Genomic DNA, 21864 nt, shown 5'->3' with positions numbered 1-21864 from the left:
CCTCCACTCATGCTGCTTGGAGATCTCCTCCCATCCCCACACAGAATGGGAGGTCTTGAGGGCAGAGGCCAGTTTTTCACTCATCTGGACACTGCCTTCACATGTTGCCTAACTACATGGGAAGCACAGCACCACTGACCTGCTCTGTCAGACAACTCCCTTTCACACATCATTTATTTTCTTGCAAATGAGCTCCACTTTTCATATTTCATCCCTTGTCCTCCATTTGCACTGCTGGAACAGGGGATGGGCTTCTGTCCCCTCCAAGGGCAGCAAACCAGCCCTCAGAGGCTACAAACCCTAATGAAGACCACACTCCACATAACCCCACTAAAACAAGCTGCTCCAAAGCTTTGCTGCTGCTACTTCGCAGCCGAAGACCTCATCTCAAGTTGCACACTTCTTCCAGGGTGCCCAAGTCATCACTGAAAAACCACAAACCCCATGAGGAGAAGGAAGTTGTTCAGGGACATATCCACACACTCCCTACAGCTCAGAAGATAAACGTTATCCTCAACTACCTGGGTAAGTAATCCGACCAGGCAGGTCACATGCTCCTTAGAGTGGTAGCCAAGTGTTGTAGAAACTGGTCTCAAATCCAGGACCAGAGTAGAAGTCCAGCACAATTAAACTGCTGAGGGTCACCAGCACTACCACATCAGGTATTTTGGAGCTAACCAAGAGGACACACCACCGATCCCAAAGTTTACAGACTCCTGATTCAAGGCACTGTCAACAACACATCTGGCGCTTGCCAGGAGCACATTATTCTTACGCTGACAAAGCTTCTCCAAATACAGGGCACAACATCACATGCACCAAGTTTAGAGTTTGGGTTACAAGCTTCCCAGAAAAACTTTGGGCCAACCAGGGGGGAAACTCCAGCCTTACACCAGACTCCATAGCAAGCCACAGCTAACCCACGTTTAGGCATTTTCATTACCCACTGCCTATTTACCACACGGGTTTGTTTGGATGTGTTTTGCTCACGATTTGCTCTTTGGAGCAACTCCAAATCTGCCTCCCTCTTAAGTTGTGCTACAATATAGTCATTCAAACTGATTGCAAACATCAGAAGCGAGGGCTGATTTCTTTATGCGCACTAATTCTAGACTAGGTCACCAAACTATTTTCATAGTTATGTCAGCACTGTCTAGACAAACCATTAAAAACAGGATGCAATGATCATCAGAAATGCAACATCAAGTTCATGCCTAGAGATACTGCGGGAACCACGGGGAGAGCAGCAGCAGCCAAATCTGTCCCGCTCACACAGGTTGGCCAGAGCTGGCTCGGTGGTCACTTTAAGTGGAACTTTACCAAAGCTCACCAGAAAAATGTATATGTAACTGCAATTTAAAATACAAAAGCTGACATCCACAATCCTGGAGAACAGTGGGATCTTTTGAAGGACTCAATGCAGTCACAAAGCCATCCAAAGCTGGCCTCTCCCTGTTACTGGATGCCCACACCAGTGCCAGACCCTCACCAGGAAGCTAACCACCACATTCCCATCTCTGTGCCACCGTGCAGAATGCCCTGTGGCACAAATCCCAGCACGTACACCAGGATTAGGCTCCTGGCACTCACCCTCACCAACCTCCAGTAGATTCCCATCCTCCCCACCAAAACCACAGCCCTCTGCACCCACGGAGAGCTTCTTGGTAGCACTGCGCCTCAGAAAGGCAGCTTCCCGTTCCTTGCCACTTCTTGGCAGGGAACTCTTCCCAACTCCAAGAACACAAGCTGTAATCTTGGCAGAAAGGGACATGCATATAAAAATCACCACTCTGTCAAAACAGAAAAATAATGCAGGAGCTGATCTGTGCACATTAATCCGCCGCAGTCAATGAGGAGACAATTTCCCTGGAGAAAGTCATACATTAAAAGGAAAAAGAAAAAAAAAAAAGAGGGAAGGGAAAAAAAAAAGATTAATGTGACTTTGAAATATCACAAGCACCGTTTATCTTCCTCCTGCCACCACAGGTTTCTTGTCTTTTTTTTTTTTCCCCTTAAATACAAAGAGTCTTAAAATTCACTGTGAATACAGCCCTTCTGCCTCAGATGTGCAAACACAGGTACATCACAGTGTAGAAAAAATATAAATATGGTGCTGCCTGCTCTCTCAGGATACAACCTCAACAGTTTTAACTAATGCAATTAAAAAAAAAAAAAACCCACAATTGCTTTTCACTGGCATAACCTTCTAATTCTGGAGTAGGTGCATGTTCCTCTGAGCCCTGAGCTACGCTAGGAATTTGGTCACACAATGAAGTTCAGCCCTTGGCACTTCTATGTCAGCATGGAAGCCAAATATGAAGTACGGCACCCGATGCACATTTAGGAACAGATACCGAGCTCAGGCCACGTCATGGGCATGACCAGAAGACTCAAGCACACATTTCTGGTCTAGGGCAGGACTAAGAGATTTTGCTGGTTAGAAAAAAATAAAAATAAATGAGGTACACTCTTTGTGACTCAAAGATGACAGACATGCTTAAAACTGAGGTGAATTGCGTGAACTCAGCCTTTGGCAATGCCGAAACAAATGAGCTCACCATACCATTTATATTCTCATTTTCATTTTACACATATCCCATAGATCATAAATATACATTAATAACTGTAACAGTCAAAGTTTACATTCGGCTGTAACATTTAGGATCAATACTCTTCAAATGACCTTTAATAGTAATGAGCTGCCATAACACTGTCTTGAGGACATTAAATTTTTATTAGAAATACTTTATTACAAATGTTCAAACCTGTCTCTGTGCACTTGCACACCCATACAAATATTCTCCTGCTGTTAGGTTTTTCCTTGACAGGAAAAAAAAAAAGGTCTTCCAAGGTTTTGGAAAAAATGTGCAGTGTGGGGGCTTTAGATATTTCACATATTCAGATGAGGGGGTGTCTTGCTTTTTAATTGGAACCTACGAGCCAGGGGTTGGAAAAAATCATCCACTGTTCAGAATGATAAATAGGAATTGTTCCCATGTGGCTTGAACAGGATGGGACCATGGTGGTTACTGAAAGCCAATTTCAGGGGGTGGAAAAGGTGGGAGAAACTGATTCTCCATGGAGAGGTGACCCAGGGCAGCATCACCTCTTGGCCCAGCTCCCGGAGGACGCCAGCCTGAGGCTCAGCTCTGCTCCTGGGGGGGTTCTCATTGGGGACCCCCCCATCAGAACACATCTGTCTCACACTGCTCTGGCTGACCAAAAAGCAAAAAAACAGAAAGATGGGAGAAACAACAGGAACAAACAAATGGAAAACATCTAGACGAGATCCAGCCTCTCTTTAATTATAATTTTTTTTAAATGACTAATCAAGTTCTAAGATTGTGTCTGCATTTCACTGCCTGATTTTTAAGAATTAAAAATAATTCACAGGGGGGGGTGTGTGAGGGGGGGTTTTGTTGCTATTTATTTTCTCAGTTGTGGGTCCCGGACTCAAACTACAGAGAAATCTGATTTTAGCAGAACAATGAAACCCAGCGGATGGAGGTAAAGTCAAACAAAGGAAACGGGGAGGGGGGGGAAAGAAGAGGGGGAGAAAAATATTTCTCTGCATTGTTATTAGATGCCACCTCTAAGAGTTGCAAATTAAACACATGGAGGCAGACCTATGCTGCAGTTAATGTCCTTTGAAGAACCTGCCTTGGCTCAGCAGACACCAGGCTGCTACAGGAGCCCAGACCCGCCCGGGAGGGCAGCATTCCCACAGACCAGTTGGAATTTCTTGGGAGTCTTGACTCCTTTAAGAAACATTCTGATTTTGCTTCTCTTGTTCAAACTGATCTGGAGCTTGGTCTCTGAAAGAGCATTTTGTGATTTCCCAGCTGCGCTTTCTAAACAGCAGCAACCAAATTGGAGGGAGACACCCCTGTAAAAGCACCAGAAATGATGGAGAAGCTGATCAATCAGTATCTGCACCCACAACCCCCCACAATTTTTAGGGAGACACTCTGAAACCACAGCAAATATCTTTCCAAGTCTTTTGGTGAGGATGCTCCTTTCCAGGAGAGCAGGCAGCGAGCAGGCAGCATACACCCCACCAGCAGCACTCTCCTCCTCCCACCTCCCTTCGCAGAGGGCAAACCGCATCCCCCCAGCTTCCCAAACCCCTTATCTGGGTCAGGGCAGCAGCAGCCCCTCACCACGACCCCCATTTCTCCGTCGGCTGCTGCAGAGGCTCATTAGGGTGGAGAAAGACTCCGGCGCATCATCTCTGCGGGCTTGTCGAGGTCTGATCCGCGATGGGTAATTCCCACTGCTTAATGACCCACGACCAGGCGAGGCAGAGGCAAATGGGAAAGGGAATATTCTCATTTGTTACCCATCCCCACACCCCGATAAAAAGAATGATTACACTTTTAAGTTCGAACAATTCCCTGCAGTTGTAGCCATGTCATATCTAGATTGTCTAATTTACATGCATATTCATAATCCCTGTGTATTTAATTAAATTCTTCAATCCCTGGAGTGTCTTTCCTAAACAATAGTAATTTATCTTGCACAGATAAGGGTGCCCTCGATTTATTCCACTCTGTAGCTAACAGCATTTCCTTCTGATCAAGGCTAGGAAGCAAACTCGAACAGAGGGAATCTTTAAATATATTTAAATTGCAAGATTAGGCTGCTTCTCTTTCTTTCTCTCTCACCCCGAGTTACCCTTTTAAATGATAAACACTTCTCCCAAGCTCTGAGGAGAACCTTTCACCCAACCTCCTGATAACAGCATGCGGCTCCAACCGCAAAAACTCTGCCCCGAAACCCATGCTGCAAAGACATGGTGCAGACCGGGCGCCACGAGCTTCCAAGCATCAAGGGTTTCATCCAGCGCGGTCCACGGGATGCCCTCTGCACGCATCTTTCACTGCAGGCTATGAATTCCATTGCAGTCTGCAGCGAACAAGCTGTACATTAAAAACCCTCAGCCAGGAGAATGAAGAGCTCTTCACCTTCCCAGCAAATATCCCTATGTTAGGGGCTGCTCCTCAACAGATAACTATGGGCATCTCAGAGGGGGCCAGACAACACACCAGACACCTGGAGATAGGGTAGCCCTTCAGAGAGATGCTGCTGCCTCCAAACCACTACCTACCACTTAAAGTCAAACCAATGAGAAGATCATGATGGCAAAGCCAAGGAGCAGTCTGGTGCTACAGCATGTTTTTTTCATTGTGCATTTCTCACACCTCGTTAAATTCACAGCTCTTCACAGCTTTGCTCACTCTCCCAAACCTCAGCCTGCAGCTCTAGGACGGCATTGAAGTGGGGTGGCAAAGTGCTGGTCTCTCCAAAAGCCTCTTTAGCCCCACCAGATCTGTGCCACTGCTGCCCCCAGAGCAGTGCCAGCGGTCCCTGCAAGGGGAGCAGCCATTCCCACCCAGGCAGAAGGGATGCTATGCCCTGGGGAGTCTTGGGGATAATCCTGGTGCTGCAGGAGATGTTGGGGCCAGGGCTGCTGTCACAAACCATCTCCTTCCACACTCAGTCACAGCCAAGGGCCAGGGCAGCCCTTTGGCTGGAGAGGCTGCTCACAACCAAGAAAGCATCCCTCTGCTCCAGTGCCATTCCTTGAACTCCTCCCCAAGCATCTGCTGCTGACCACTGCCAGACACAGGAGAACCCTGCCACTCCATTCCCAACTGAGCCTTCTTTAGAGTCTTTAGAGATGCTGCAGCTATTTATGAAAATAGGGTCAGGATCCTGCTGTCACAGCTCTATCCTGAGCTGCAGCATCACCCATGCTGTAGAGACAATTCTAGAAAATCCCTCAGGAATGGGACTCCTGGGACTTGATGATGGACAGCTGGAGTAAAACCAGCCTCCTCCCATCTGGGTGTTTCCTCACCCATCCCTATCCTCTAGTTTCACAAACAGCCATATCCACAGGGTCTTCCTCTGGGCCATCCCCATGGCCATCAGATCCCTACCTTGCTACATCACCGTATCACAGCTGCGGCTTAACAACCACAGCTCTGCACACCAGCTGACACCTCAAAGAGTCCCTACCCTTGACAGTTGCTTCTCTTCATTCAACAGTGGGAGAAGAAATGGGCAAGGGCAGTGGTCTCCCCCAGCACTGGAGCCAGACCAGGCCCTGCCTTGAAGAGGAAGGTGTTCATGCAGTCACCCTCCACCAGCAGCACCAAGCCTGCCTGCCGACACAGCCTGCCATTGCCAAATCCTCTTCCCCAGGAATTCATAGCTGGATTCAGACATTCCCAGCCCGTTACTTATTCCAGTGCTTTCAGCTCTCCGGAGCACAGCGACATCCTGTCTTAAACCTGATGAGCCTCATGCCAAGAGGACATCTGCTTGGAAGGCAGCCCCTCTGGCTGACCCAGCCCCGGAGGGCTGCCTTCCCGTCTCTGCAAGATCCCAAGCATACCCTTGCACCCACAAAGCAAAGCCAGTTCACAGCAGAGCCAGGAGCAAGAGAAGCCGTTCAGGCAAACCACAGCTCCCATTCCCACTTCAGAAGCCTTGGAAGGGTTTTTAGCCCATGGAAAGATTTCTTCCTACTCAGAGCATTTTTAGGTTAATGGTTCATCAGACCTCACAGTCCAGGAAACTTTAGTGTGGCTGACCAGTATGTGGGCGTGGGGATGGGTGGGGGAAAGAAAACAACCCCTCTCAGGCTCTTGAACCACAGGCTCTGGGCTGAGCTAGGACCCACCAGAAACAAGGCAAAAAAACAGGCAAGAAGGCAAGGGAAAACCTCACTGCTGCCTTGTGCCTCTTTCAGATACAGGGAACACTGAGAACGAGCCATCACTCACAGAAAGCATGAATCTCCCCTTTGGGATGCTCTCCAAACCATGGCATCCCTGCGTGAGGAGCGGCCGTGTCCGCTAAGCCCCTCTGCAAATCCCTGTGGGCACCAGCTGTGCTGGGTGACACCACCATCAGCAGAGGGAAAACACAGTGTCCATACTCTCTGCTTGCCCAGGAGCAGGTCTCCAGCCCCACACAACTCTGAGTCCCTGTGCTGACTTCATTTGGTTAGGTCCTTTTTGCCTAAACTTCATTTTACACCGATTACTCGACTGCAAGAGAACAAAACATCGGCGGTTTCAGGAAGAGCCCTCGCTACCCAGAAGATCAACCCTCCCAAAAAACTAGTGCTTTCAAGCCAATTTGGACATTTCACATGAAGTCACTCCCCCACATCACCTCTTTTCCATAGCAAAAGTTAAGCTGACTATGGCTAGGAACATCTAATCATTCATCTTCATACTCTCCATTTTTTCTAAGTTTTTATGATTTTCCGGGGCCCAACAGCAGATTTTTATTACAGCACAGACAGAAAAAGCAACAGAGCAAAAGTTTCCATCTCCCAGCAAGCAGAGCACCAGTTAGGACACATTTCCAATTCCCCCTCGGCCCCTTGGGTACCCCACAGGGTTGGCAGCCCAGCGTGAGCCACTGGCCAACAACCTCCAGGCTAAGCAAGGCACAAGGCAGAGGAACCTTTCAAACCATGCCCCTGTGCTGACTTTTAGAGATAATGGATGTTTGTGCTGCACGAGGGCTGTGACTCAAAGCGGGCAGAGTGATGCACCTGGAGGTACACGCTCTTTCCACATCCTCCCAGCAACATGGTCAGGAGATGACCAGAAGCCATCTTTTCCCAAAATAATCAGCAACTTCTAAACTGGGAAGCAAATATTTGCTCCTGGTACACCTCACCACCGTGGCAACAGCCTCGTCCACCCTGACCCTAAAGCAGCAGGAAGCAAGGATGCGTGCTGCTCTTCACCATGCGTGTGGTGAGGAGGTTGCAGAAGCCGTTGTCCTTGTAGCGCAGAGGGCTGTGGGCAGGTTTTAGCAATGAGGTGCCATGCCCTGGCTCTGAAAGCAGGAACCTCATAAAACAGTGCTTGAACACTCAAAAAAAACCTGGCTGCCAGCAAGCACACACAGATGAAGGGGGTTCAGCCAAAGAACTTGACTTGTATGCAGCTGGGGCATGGTCTGTGAAGCTAAAACAGACCAAGTCAAGCTCAAGAGAAGTAAGAGACGGAGAGAACTCTAGAAAGGGGAGGCAACACACATTTCCTTGTTATCTAGGAGGCTCTGTCAGAGAGCAACAGGGCTGAGCTCCGCTCTGCACCATTTCAGAGGGCATAGCTTAAAAGCACTCCAAACCCCACGGCTCGTTCTTGGCCATCCTTGAGGGCACATGCTTCACGCCTGTTGTTGGTGAGTAATATTTTTCACAGTGGGAAGCAAGTGAACAGAAGCAGCACACCAGAAGCCACCGCGTTCACTATCACACTTGGTCACAGACCTTCTCCATTAAAACCTGCAGGAGCTTTTAAGATCCAAGTTCAACATGAGACAAAGGGGCAGAAGAGCACAGCACACCATCATCCCACCCACCACCTTTCAAAGAAGGTACCTTCTTAGGGCAGACACTCTTTCCTCATCTATCCACATCTCATCTCCACAAGTTATCTAATCTACTAACACAGCAGGTCAGGCAACACAAGGAGGAGCCACCAGGAGAGCTGGGGACCACGACTGGCACTGCAGCATCTGCCAACAATACCAGCCGACCCCAGACACAGCCAACCTGCTAGACCCCTAGTCTCCCAGTCTAAATGTTCAGATAGCTCAACCAACCTCAACAACTTGCCAACACACCGTAACAACATTTACAGCCTGATTTTTCAACTTTCAGGCCAGATGTTCTTTGTTTTAACAAGTAAGTCAAAGTACAACTAGTCCATGGGTTACAGATCAAATAAGGCTTAAAGGGAGAAGACTCAAGTGGGAGAAGATGATTCCCAACAAGGAAAAAAGAAATACAACAGAAGACTTGCCTCAAAATGGAACAGGCCCAGGGGACAGAGAGACCATAAAATGCTTGCCCAACTCCTTTTCTAACCTTACATCTGCTATTTTACAGTAAAGTTTTATCTACTGAGCACAAGTAAGCATGCATGGATGTGCACAGACAGACCTCGCCGGGACTTCGCTGTATGTAGAGTTTTTAATCCCAAAGTAATTAACTGGAAACGAAAATTTTAAAAAAGCTGCAGAAAGCACTACTATGGGAGAAAGGACCAGCATCACCTCATGCTTAAAGGTCTCAGATGCTGTGATGTTAAATAAACAAAGGTTTCAGGCTGGGGTCTGCGACTCATGCAAGGAAAGCAGCAGGAACACACCAGCTCCTTGCAGCTCCCCTCCAGCTCCCCACACAGGGCCCTGCAGCTCTGGGAACGTTTTAAAGACCTGCAATTTGGAAATCAGTTGGAAATCCTTGACCCAAAGCAGTTCCCCAAGAAGCAGCAGGGCAAATACCTCACAGCATTCCTGCCACCGTGCCTGCTTCACTGCCTGGCTCAGCCCCAGCCTGGGCCACCTCAGGCTCCTGAGATGGTGGAGATGCTTCAGAGGGGTTGCAACAGACAAAGCAGCAGCCTTACCTAGGGAGGATTTGGGAACAGACCCTTCCTATAGACAGCATGTTCAGACATCAGATTGCAAGTGAAGACTAACCGCTAACCATCTCCCACCCCACCACCCCTGCTTCTCCTGCAGGAACCCTACAACCCAGACCCTGAAGGCACCTTGTCAAGATGCTTCGCAGCTCTACTGAGCTTCTCCACAGCACATCAGTGCTTCTGTACTGAACAGCCAAGGCTACGGGGCATCCCCCAACCGGTCCTGCAGATCACATTCAGGACCGTATCATTCTATGGTGAACTCAGGGCAAAGTCCAGCAGGTTCCCTCAAACAATCCCATGCTCATCCTGGCCAGATTCCTCCCACAAAACCCAAACCAGTCTTTTTGCCGTTTGCTAGGAAAAGGCGAAGCTTGCTTGGGGTTTCTTGATCCATGAAAAGGTTACTTCTCTAGAGATGGGAAAGAAAACAGAGATAGAAGGTCACGGTACATCTTCTGTAACCCCAGAATCCACCCATCAGATGCTGTAACGTTTTGTAATTAAGTGCTTAAAACATGCACAAGGAGGGAAGGAAACTGCCCCTACCAAACCCCCAGTGCCTTACTAGGGTACATGGAGCATCACGACCACCGCGACACATTCCCCTTAGGACCCGTGCAGCAGGCACTCCTGGGAGAAGCTGATCTGCCAGGGTCTCCACCAACCATGAGGAAAATCAAGGCAATAAGCAACACTAGACATCCACCAGCCAAGCTAAGAGGATGAAGCATTTCTCTGGAAACAATCAGGTTCTCTAATAACAGGGCTGCAGCGGCGGCGTGAAAGGGAGGGAGGAGGAGCAGGCGGGGAGAAAGGGACTAGCTGGATATTTATCCCATCCTCATCTTTGTGTTATCAGTACCCCGGTATCAGCATTGTTCAAAATGGCTGCTTAGATGGTTGCCAGCAGCAACAACAGAATCGGTCCATCTGCTGGCATTCTCCCTAATCCATCTCAAACACTCATCTTCTTTTTAAATGCACGCAGGGGAAAGAAGGGGAAAAAAAAGTCCGCCTTGTACAAAGAAACAGAATCCTCCTATAACAGAGCCTTTTAACTAGATTTTATGCCACCCCTGTTTCCAGGACACACAGACAAAAGTTAATTTTACGATAAAAGAACCAGTGTAAGGTGCTTTTTTGTTATGAGATCAGAAAGCAAATGGAATTTGAATTGTCTGCAGTGGCATGTATCTGACAAAGATTAATTTAAACAGATATTGTCTCTGAAACCAAAGTCCATTGAACGGCTTCACAGCCTATCAACCATGCGAAAGCAGCTCCTTCGGCAGCACTGCTGACTCCGCCACTTTCTTTAAAAATGGCTTAACCTATTTCTTGTAAGATAAAAGGTCATATATAGTTCTATTTTACAAACCCATAATAGCCAAAGCCACACCAAGAGAGAACAATCGAGAGAAAATAATAACAGGGGGGGATTTCCTCCCCCTTCGCAGACAGATGCTCGACACTTGCTGGGTATTTTTCAAAGTGCGCTGGGTAGCGAGCGGCTGCAGCGCCGCCAAGATGTTTCAACATCCTTAGAATAGAATAAAGACCCCCGAGGCCTCCCCAGGTCCCCGGTGCAGGATGGAGAAGCCCACCCCAGGCAGAGATGCTGTGGCAGGGTGGCTCACCGCAGACAGCACGGGACGATGCTTTCACGGGAAGAGAAAGGCATAAGGATGCGGGGAGGGGGAGCCAGGCTGCCAGCTCCCTTGGCCCCCCGGGCCAAGCAGGCAGGGGCACGCAGGAGGGGAAAAACGCTGCTCCCCGGGCACTTGCTCACCCCCACCTCCCCCCGGCCCCTCTCAGAACACTGGGGTATTATTTCTCCCTTTAATCACAAGAAACAGATCTGTGCATGCCATCGGCGGGCTGTGCGGATGGAGACAGCTGCTCAGACTTCAATGGGACACACACACACAGAGAAGGGGGAAAAGAAAAAAAAAAAAAGCTGCAGAAATCCAAATCCTGCAATTTCTTCCCTTTTTATTTCCAGTTTATATGGAGCACCGCAGGGAAAACGCTACCAGACAGTTTCAGAGCATTTGATACGGCAACGACCCAGCTTTGGGAAAAGAACGAAGGAGAAGCAAAATAAAAGCTGACAGCCAAAAGCACTTTTAATATAGTTTCAGTACTTTCAAGAGAAAGCTTCTGTACACAGAGCAGCCAATGAACTGTTACCAAAATAAACACAACTGCCTTTTAAAAAAAGTTTAAAATTTCTTTCTGATGATAAAGAAAAATCAAAAGCAATGAGAACCAGCAAGGGAGGCAGGACATACTTTTATTTTTCATCCTTCAAGCACACGTCTTTTAATTTGGCACCCAGAGCCACTGTAGTTCATTAATGCAAATTTTATTTACCTCAGGATCCCATTTGTTGCTCTGCCACCCCTTCCACAGGGCTCTCGTTTTCATGGAGGCAGCCACACGCCCGTGGCTGGGGCACCTCCTGCAATCCCTGCCTTCACACACCACCGAACACCAGTGATGAGCTATGGCTTCATTGGCGTCCCAAGAAGTCACCCACATGCCAGCATCAGCTGAAGGACAGAGGCCAGGGCTGTTAGATAGACAGCTCCGGGAGCGGAGGCACAGCCTGTCCTGACCTTGCCAAGGTCCCCGACACCAAGGTCCCCAGACACTCGTTCCCACGAGGAATCCCTCCCCGCCAGCAGCTGTGGGGCATGGACACCATCTCCAGGTGCAAAGACGGCAGCCGAGCAGATACCACGCCACATCCCGCTGAGCGAGCCTCAATAACGATTAGCAGCCTCCAGTCAAAACGAGCTGGGTGGCGTAAGGTGCGGGCAGCTCATTACAGGCATCCAGTGACAAGCGGGACATGGCGAGGGGGACACAGACCTCCCTCTCCCATTTGAAATCCAGGGGCGGCAGCAGCAGGATGCTTGCAGACAAGCTGGTCCAACTCATCCGCACGCAGCCTCCCTGAGCTGGCATCCCAGCACACCTGCCTCCTAAGCACGTTTGTGGCTTTGATTTTAATGATGGGAGAAATGAAAAAGGAAAAAAAAAAATTAATTAAATCCCAGGCAACATGCACCTGGAATGCAACAAGTCCAGGATTTTCTTCATTTGTGCATTGCTTTAAATGCACTATTTTACAAGGGCTAACCCCAATCCTGCAGAAAATCCTAAGCCATAAGCTTGAGACAAAAAAGCAAATGCTCTTAAACGCCACGCTAGAAAATCCGTTTGGAGAGAAACGTGGTGGTGTCATGCACAGGTGAATCCTCAGCATTCAATAAAGCACACTCGCCACATCAACCAAGTGGAATCCATCCATATTTAAACACCAGGGTTTGGGTTTTTTTTTAAACACCCTGCTTCTGAATTCCTGACTTTTTGCTCCTAGTGTATGTCATTATGAAACACGCTTTACACATCCCCACAAAGCAGTTTTGTTGCAGGACCTTTGCATCCCAGACGTTAGGAGGCACTTTTCCCAACTCCCACTGCATAGGCACAAGAAGTCATGGGTCAAGCTGGTACATCAAACCCTACCCTTATGAAAGCCAGGTCAAAAATGAAGCGGAGCTTGGTCCTGCTCTTCTGAGCGCACAGGAGAGCATCTCCAGGGCATCAGCAGCTCTGCTGAGAGAGAGCTCACCACTACCATCACCCTCCAAAACTGTCCCCATCCATAAGGTGGTCCTGTGGTACTTAACAGAGTCAAGCTTTGGTGTCTTTGACTTGTTCCCCTTGGAAACTATTGATGCTGATGCCAGAGAAAGCCAAGACTCAGTAGAGGGTGGAACCAGTTACTGAGAGGAGCTGCTTTCCTCATCTCCAGAGGACCAGGAGCACGGCAACCCTGTGACATAATTTCTTCAAGACAGCATCAAGTGTAAGATAAGACATACTAGAAGTTCACTTTAAGATAGCTACTCCACACCTCCAGCTCCTTGGACAGTAGAGTCACCAACACCAGCCACAGATGGGGAAATACAGATTCAATCGTCAAGAGCCTCATGCTGAGCAAAGCCAGGAAACAACCCCAGCACCCAGGTCCACCAGAAGAAACACTCAATGTGAAGTGACAAGGGAGCAAGCAAAGGCTCCTTCCCCTCCACCACTGCCTTGCTCAGGACCTTATGTGAGGTCTACTCCTCGGAGCATGGTCAAACCCTCACACCCCCAGAAGAAACATCACCACCACCCCTACATCTGCAGAAGCTTTTCCTGCTTTAAGCACAAAGCATCATCATGCACCAAGCAACCTTGGTCTCTCACTGAAAATCAAAGTGCACGGGCTGCCCTGAGAAGGCAAAGAGATGCTGCTCCTCCCAAGATCCCCACTCAGCTCCTCACCCACAGGAGCTCAGGGACCGGAGGGGACAAAACTGCTAAACACAGAGCTGCCTGTACCACCTAAATGCAAAACCCCTAAAAATTAAACACGAGGACAACATTGGCTGTGCTGTTCATCTGCCTTGTTTTGAACTAACTAAAGACAAGAGCTGGGGAAGAAGAGCAGGACACAATCCTAAAATCAATGAAGACTCACCCGCCACCTTCCCCATGGACCTGGGATAGGTTCACCTACATGCCAAGGAAGCACATGAACTCAAACTCTTTCTTCCACACTAATGCTACCAATGCCTTTTTTTTTTTAAATACACATCCAAAGAAAATTAAAAGCTGACACCCCACAAGAGACGATTGACAGCCAGCCAAATGTGACTTTACAGAGATATGGCACAGATGAGCTCATTGAAGTTTTCCAAAAGTCCTATCCGAGGTTAGAGGGACTAATCATAAACCATCCAACATCAAAGCGAGCGTCAAACGACAGCAGAGCACATGCCCTCACACAAAGCTTCAGAAACAAAGCACGCAGGCACATGTGGTTTACGTTACTGCAGTTTTAGCACAGTTAAATATTTCCTAAAAGATTCCCTCCTCTAGATGTGAGCAAAACAACAAGCTGCAGTAACTAAGGCATGCATTGGAAGCTACAAAAGCTGGCGTCTCACCTGGGCTAAGCATGGTAAGAGCACAGGTTAGCTGAGAACTAACTCCTATTGCCTGCCCAAGCCAGAAACCAGGACCTGTCACACACTCTCCAAAAAAAAAAATCCCACTTCAAACCTATTGATTCTTAAAGCCAAAACTAAACACTTAATTTCTCATGCTTTAGATTTTTTCAGGTCGCCAGCCTTTTTAAGCGAGCATCATTTTGCCTGGAGTAATTAACCACCCAGTTAAGAGGTCCCAGCTTCAGAGGGTCTGTTTACACTCTGAAAAGACTCAAAACCCAACAAATAAATCTGCTCTTAAAAAAAAAAAAAGGTTAAAATTCCAGCTGTCAGTTTTCCTAGCTCTCCCTACACAACCAGCAAGAAACTGGTGGCTTTCATCTTCTCCAGTCTCTGTAGCTCAGCCCAGAGCATGCGCAAGAAGCATCTCACCTATGAAGGAGCAACAATAAACAGACCATAAGCTTCAATGCCTAATAATCCTTCCTTTTAATTATATATGTTAAGGAAAAAAAAATTAATTAGGCTTTAATGTATATTTAAAATGTTCCGTTTCCATCATGATAGGGCTAATGAACCTCTGCCGGCCCCTTTTATGTGGTTTTAAGTATTTTAATACAGCAGGGTAAAGAAATCTGCCCGCAAAGAAAAAAAACTGAAGTGAAAATTAATTAGCAAATTGGAAACATGCTGTACAACTGCCCCACCCAAAAACTAAGAGGATGGAGAAAAATTAAACACCATTCGTAACGCCCTGACACGGGACACCAGGTTTCAACAAGGAAAAAGAATAAATCCGTGTTTCGTGACCCTTCCAAACCTGCTCCCACTGGACACAGCCTTAGAATTAGACCCAGGAGGACAGTGATCTTTACACAAAACAAAAGCAACCACAACTGGCCCTAGAGAGCCCCAAAGTGTTTTCCCCAAAATAGACAGCTCTATAAAGCAGCAAACCATCTACAGTTTTCAAAACAACTGCATACAAATTTAGACAGTGCCTCGTACCACATCACTGGGGAGTGAAACCAAATGCTCATCTAAAAGCAAGCTTTTGGGGAGGGGAGGAGGAGCACAACATGACATCAACAAACCTCACACACCTAAAAGCAGTTTTGGGGAAAAAAAACAACCCTAAAAGTAATTTCAACTACGTGAAGAGCTGAAACCCATCAGTATTTTTACCTCTGAAGCTGCATTTCAACAGGCACTGTAACAAATAACACACCAACAGAGCTGAAAACCACAGGGCAACAAAAAGCTTCCCAATCACAACTCCTCCAATTAAAATGCCAAAGGCATTTCCAGGTATTATTTACAGACACCAGGTCCAGCTTAACCTCTGCCCAGGCAGAAGGCTACTGAAGCAGGGTCAGAAAAATCCCTCGCGCCTGGGCATCCAGCTTAAACACAGGACTGGGAACTGCAGGAAGGTACCTGGGATTGACCTGCAAGGCATCAGATAAAATATTCAGGATTAATCACAGGTTTGGAAAAAAAAAAAAGAGAGAGCAGGCTCTCTCTGCCTGTGTTTACAAAGCCAGTGCATTTTAAAGCCCTGCTTCATTGTTAACTTCAACAGCAAAAGTAAATCATGCCTATGTACTCATGGCTGGACTGCATACCTCCTCCCCATCAGGGCACAAAGGCTTATCTGTGGGTAAGGACCAGCACACACCATATAGGTCCTATAGGTCCTTACGCCGCTGGTTGCAACACGGAGAACACCACAGAGCCAGAAGCTTCAGAAAAAGGAGAATTCCCACCTAAAATTGCCGCGGACACTCGCCCACCCATCGTCAGCCGTGACGACTCGAGGGCAAACCATATTGTGCCAGTCTGGGGAGCGCAGGCAAGAAGCACGAATTTGTTCTGCCGGCTCACAGCCTACTGTCAAAACCCACCAAAGGTCTTTTCTCTCCGGGAGAACCCAAGAGATAATGGTGTAAAAAACTTTTGTTCATAAATATTTATGCAAGCGAACTTGTTAAAAATTAACCGCCGTCGTTAAAGGTTTTGTATCCTTTAGGATTCCCGGCATGCAGTGCAGTCGCATGCTTTATATTAAGCCTGGCATTTCTGCATTCCTTTCCTGCATGCTTTTGTCATTTGTCTAAAAATTAAAAGGGGGGGGGAAGAAAAAAAAACCCCCACCACGCACCACACACACACAAAGACGGGATCTGTACACATCATAATAAAGCAGTTTTTAAGAAGACAAAGATGCCTGTGTTCAACATCCAAGATCTTTCTTTGAGCAGAAAGGAAAAAAAAAAAAAATCAATTTAATGACTCCAGTGAGATCAGGGTTTAAGCCTCGTTTAAGTTTTACTAAGCATGAAGGAATTATTGGTTGATAACGTGGCATATACAGGGTGCGTTTGGGTTTTGGGTTTTTTGACTAGCCAGCTTTATAAGCACGAGGGATCTGGAGCCCAAAGCAGTTTGTCCCCCAAGTACAGGCCTCACCCCTCCACACCATCTTCTGTCTCCAGAAGGCCATTCCTCTTGAATTTTGGCTTTCAGTCTTTCAGAGAGATTTCTCCCCCCACCCCCGCCACTGCAAAGAGAAGGAATTTCATGTCCATACTATCCTTATTTTTTTCACAGGTCTGAGTCAGAAGCACGACTGTACGAACATCTGATCTTTATTAACAGCAAATCTCAACCGTGCAAACCTCGGGTCGCGACACCGGGAGCTGGCGGTGTCCTTTAAAGAGATCCTTAGAGAGGAACAGTAGTTTTGATTTAGCGCTGGTGAGCGTCAAGTAAACCAGCCGTTGGGGTTTTATGTTTTTTTTTTCCAAGATATAATGGTTCCCATATAAGTCGACAACCAAGTTCCTATCTTAATTGCAAACACACACAGGCAGCCACAAAGTGTTTGTGTCTCCGGTGGCTGGAGCTCTTCCCCCTCACCTTCCAGCAGCATCCGCAGGATGGATGTGGAAAGTTGGCGGAGGACATCTCAGCTATGCCTTCCCTTCCACACAGGATAAACACGCAGCCCTCCGCGGCCTTTTGTTTGATATAAATCCTCCTTCGGCTCGGGGCTGCAAAGGACTGCTGTGACAGGGAGCGTGACAGGGCTGCTCCAGGAACAAAACCAGAGGTGCCCGATGCTGCATCATCCATCCAAAGAGGGGATGCGCTACAGCCAAGAACCAACCCCCCCACTCCACCTGAAAACAAACTCCCAGGAGAGTGTCATGCACCCCTTTGGGGCTGTAAAAACAAGAGATAAATCACCCGCCGACTTTGTGGCGAGCCTTTCCAGAACATGCTGCTTCATCTAAAAAGCTGATGGTTGGGAGGACAATGGGCACGAGCTCCGATTTCAAAGCTAGGGAGATGGTTTAGAATTGTCAGGGAATATGAAACGCCAGAGCCGGGACCATCCTCCCCGTCCTCTGGTTCGCCCAAAACGGCAGCAGGAAGCGCAGAGGAGACGGGGCGTGCGTGATGCTGGGTGCCAGTGGCGGACGTCACTTTGGGATGGGACTGCTCTGCGCATCCCACACGCAGCTGACCCCGGCGCTCACCCAGATCCTTCACAGCACGGGCTGAAACCTCACCGGAGCCACATCTCAAAGATCAATTTTAAAACCTCATTAAAAAAGGACATTCCTTTGTATGGAGCCAGCCCTGGTTTCGTTACTCCGTCTCGCGCGCCAGCTGCTCGCTGCATCCGCACCTTGGTGGGCAGGTCAGTAAAGCAGCACCCACAGCGAGCTATTATTTCCTCCCCTCCTAATTTTAAAGTTCCTGCAAAGCTACTCCTCATATTCTAAAAAAAAAATAAATATATATAGATATATTTGGGTTTGAGTTTCAAAGTATTTTAAACAGACTTAGAATAATTAGTCGTCTTAATACAGACCTTAGAAAACATTCATTCACACGACCCCACCACCCCCCCCCCCCAAAAGAAAAGGGGTATAATAATATCCTCAGAGAAAACCCTTTTGTGCTACAGGAATTTTCACTGCGTATGCTCAGAGGTGGAAGGAGAATTCTTCTGCCGTCTCCTATTTTCACCTCTCGAATGGGAAATGTTTTGATAACGCTCTGCTGAATGTAAACTGTAGCAAACGGGGTTAGGTGGTGGGTTTGGTTTTTTTTTTGGTAGCTGGTTTTTTCCCCAGAAGGAAGGAGGGCTCTTTAAATAAACACAGCCCAACTACCCATTCCTTACAACAAAACCCACCCTTCCTTTCGCTCATTCATACAAGATGAATTTACATTCCGCATTTGCAAAACAAATTGTAGCCTAATGTCATTTTAATGGAAACGCACACTGCAATCACTTCCCACAACAGCCAGGAGCGAATGATTTTATGGAAAGCGCCGCATTTTTGTTTCCCTTTCAATATATACAGCTCTAAGGCGGATTCCAGTTGCGGGCAAGGACCGGGAGGATGGGGAAAGAGGAACAACACTTCCTCTCCGACAATCCCCCTCCACCAGCGCACACAAAAGCCACCTGCCCATGGAGAAAAACACGATGCCATTATTCCCACCGTCATTCCCACGGCCCCTTCGTCACGGAGCGAAAGCGAGAAGGCCGCGCGCATCCGTCCCCGTGCCGCGCACCGCGCCAGGCCACCGGCGCTGGTACCCAACTTGTCATCCCGAGCGCTCCCCCCGCCCTCCGCCAGCCGGCCCCGCCGGAGGTGCCCGCGCAGGGGGCCGGGAAGGAAGAAAGCGGGGGAAGGGGGGGGGTGGATAGGGGGAGGGGGGTGGCAGACGCCCCCTTAGGGATTTTTCCAAGGCGGGGGGTAAAGCCCCTGATGGAGAAGACAAAGGCAGGCGCTCAGAGCTGTCGGGGAGGCGCATTGTGCTTGCAAACCCATCTCCCGGGGGAAGGACCAGGACCCCCGTGGGAGAGTGGGTGCGGACGCTCAGGGGTGACAGGGACCCACGCTGCGGGGCGGGGGGAGGCGGGCAGGGCTGCGCGCCCTCCATCCAAATCCCCGACGAGTGCTTCGGCGGGGGAAGGGGGCGGGGAGGTGTGTGGGGGGGGAGGCTGGCTTTTTTTTCCCCACCCGGGCTGGATGGACGGCGTCCACGCTGCGGGCTGCTGCCGGTGACATACACCGCACGGGGTGGGGGGGGGGGACGGGGGTGGGCACGGACACGCACACGACACGACGACGACACCCCCAACCCTCCCACCACCCTCAGCCGCCACCACCCCCCCCCCCCCAAAGCCAGCATCCTCCCAGGGGAGCACAAGGCGGTCCCTGCCCCCGGGGCAGGATTTTCCTGTCAAACCACAACCGCGCCAGACAAAAGGCTGAAGTGTTCGGAGGGGACGGGGAGGGGGGACAGAAGCCTCCAGGGGCCCCGTCCCGGCACTCACCGACTTGCAGCACGTTGTCCACCGCGCCGGTCTCCAGCAGGCGGATGCCGCGGCGGAAGGGCAGCCCCTCGCCCTGCGGCGCGGCGGCGGGGGCAGCGGCGGGGGCGACGGGCGGCGGCGGGCCGGCGGCGGGGCTCTCCTCGCCGGCCGGGGCGGGGGCAGCGGCGGCGGGTCCCCCCGCGGCGGCGCTGGCGGGGGATGCGGCGGCGGCGCGGCCGGGCTGGAAGCTGGAGTACATGCAGATCTGCCGCTCGCTGCGGGGGAAGCTCCAGTAAACGATGCGGCGCTGGACGGGCTCGGGGATGCGCTGGAAGCGGCCCTCCACCCGCTCGAAGGCCCAGCTCCCCGCCACCCGCTTGGCCGCCGCGTCCAGAAGCGACTCGGGCTGCAGCAAGCTGCCCGCCCCGGCCCCGCCGCCGCCCCCCGGCCCCGCCGCCGCCGGCCCCGCCGCCCCCGCCGCCGCCGGCCCCGCTGCCGCCGCCGCGGGGCAGCAGCCGGCCAGAGCCGGAGGGGCCCCGCTGGCCCCAGCGCCCGGCCCCGAACCGGCCTCCGCGGCTCCGGGACGGGGGTGAGCGGCCCCGGTGCCCCCCGCCGGGCAGGCCCGGGAGCACAAGCGCTTGGGGCCCGGGGCGCCGGCGGGCAGCGGCGGGCGGAGCAGCTCCTCTCCCTCTCCTCCCTCCGCCATGGCTGCGACCGACTGAGCCGGGCGAGGGGAGGAGAGACGGGGAGGAGGAGGAGGAGGGTGGGGGGAGGACGGGGACCGGGGGTGGAGACTGGAGGGGGTGGTCCCGCCGGCCGGGAGCCGGCCCCCACCGGGGCGGGACGCTCCGCAGCCCCCCGCCCGCCCCCGCCGGTAGCCGGACCCCAGCTCCGACCTGCGGCCGCCGGGGGACCGGCTCCTGGGGCGGGTAGGGAGCGGCCCCGAGGGACCGCCCGGTGCCCTCCTGGCTGTGTCCCCAGGGGGGGAAGGGGCACACGGGGGACGCTGCTTTCCCCGTGCCCGGGGGGCGGTGGGGGGAAAGGCACCCGGCGGTCGGTCCCCATGGCCCTGGGGGGGGCGAAGAGTGTCGAGGGCAGCGGAGCGCAGGGAGCTTGGGCTGAGTTCGGGGCAGCAGAGGGGCACGGCGGGGCTGGACGTGGCACCAATCCTCGGAGGTGTCTGGCGGGATTCAGGGACTCATCACAACTCTGGGCCCTGCAGCACCCAACCTAACCCACACATCCCCTTTGGGTTTACTCCAAGTAGCAGAGCAGACAGTGTTTGACCCTTCAGTGAGCATCGGCGGGTTTGTTTTTTCTTTCAAAGCCCTGTAATAAAGATGCTCATCCCGCACGTCACTGCAGCATCCTTGGATGCAGAGAAAATACTGGAGCACACAGCCTTTGGCAAAGGAGGCGAAGAAACACAGACAGCGCAGAGTCCCAGGGAGTTCTGCTCCGTTCTTAGATGGGCCTGCACTAAAGAGAGGTAATTCAGCACATATTGCATGAGTCAGCACCCCAAAATCCAGGGACCCTGCACCTCACTGGACTCTGTTTCAGCAGAGGGTGATGGCAGCACCCCTGGGACCAGCACAGCCCAGGAGCTGATGGCAAGATCACTGCTGTCCTGCCAGGACTGGTCACTTCACTGCCAACATCCAGCAGGACAGTCTCCCAGGATTTTCCCCGGAAATACATTCCCATTCCTTTGTTCTGTCTAATTTCAAGTGGCAAACCTCTGAGGGGAGAGCAGACCTTACAGGTCTTGGAGTTCAGGATGCTTTCTCTGTTTTTCTCAGCGCTTTGAGAATCTAAACCTGGTTCCTTTCCATCTGCAGTTCAGTCACATCCAGACCATTACTGGTTATTCCCTTGTTGCACAGATCTCCTATTTACTCTTACTGACAGAGCAAGAGCACATTTCCTGGAATAACAGCGCGATGCAATTAGGGAACAGGAAATAATTATGCACCTTTGCTGTGCCACAAGGTACCTCCAAGCCCAAGGTCTCCTTTGCAGGACTCGGAGGGAAGGAATCAGATCT

General features: G+C 50.5%; 1 protein-coding gene across 1 annotated transcript in view; it reads right to left on the bottom strand.

Annotated features, from left to right (window-relative positions):
* The window catches only part of ZSWIM5 (zinc finger SWIM-type containing 5), a 97290-nt gene extending 76752 nt beyond the window's left edge, over positions 1–20538 (bottom strand). Inside the window, exon 1 of the mRNA XM_084266230.1 lies at positions 19839–20538. Within this exon, the coding sequence (XP_084122356.1) occupies positions 19839–20523 (685 nt within the window). The 5' untranslated portion in view covers positions 20524–20538. The remainder of the gene's footprint in view (positions 1–19838) is intronic.
* Positions 20539–21864: the final 1326 nt, after the last annotated feature.

The sequence above is a fragment of the Gallinula chloropus genome, assembly GCF_964237585.1.
Source record: "Gallinula chloropus genome assembly, chromosome: 6".
Lineage (NCBI taxonomy): Eukaryota > Metazoa > Chordata > Aves > Gruiformes > Rallidae > Gallinula > Gallinula chloropus.
This window is presented reverse-complemented; position numbering and strand designations above follow the sequence as displayed.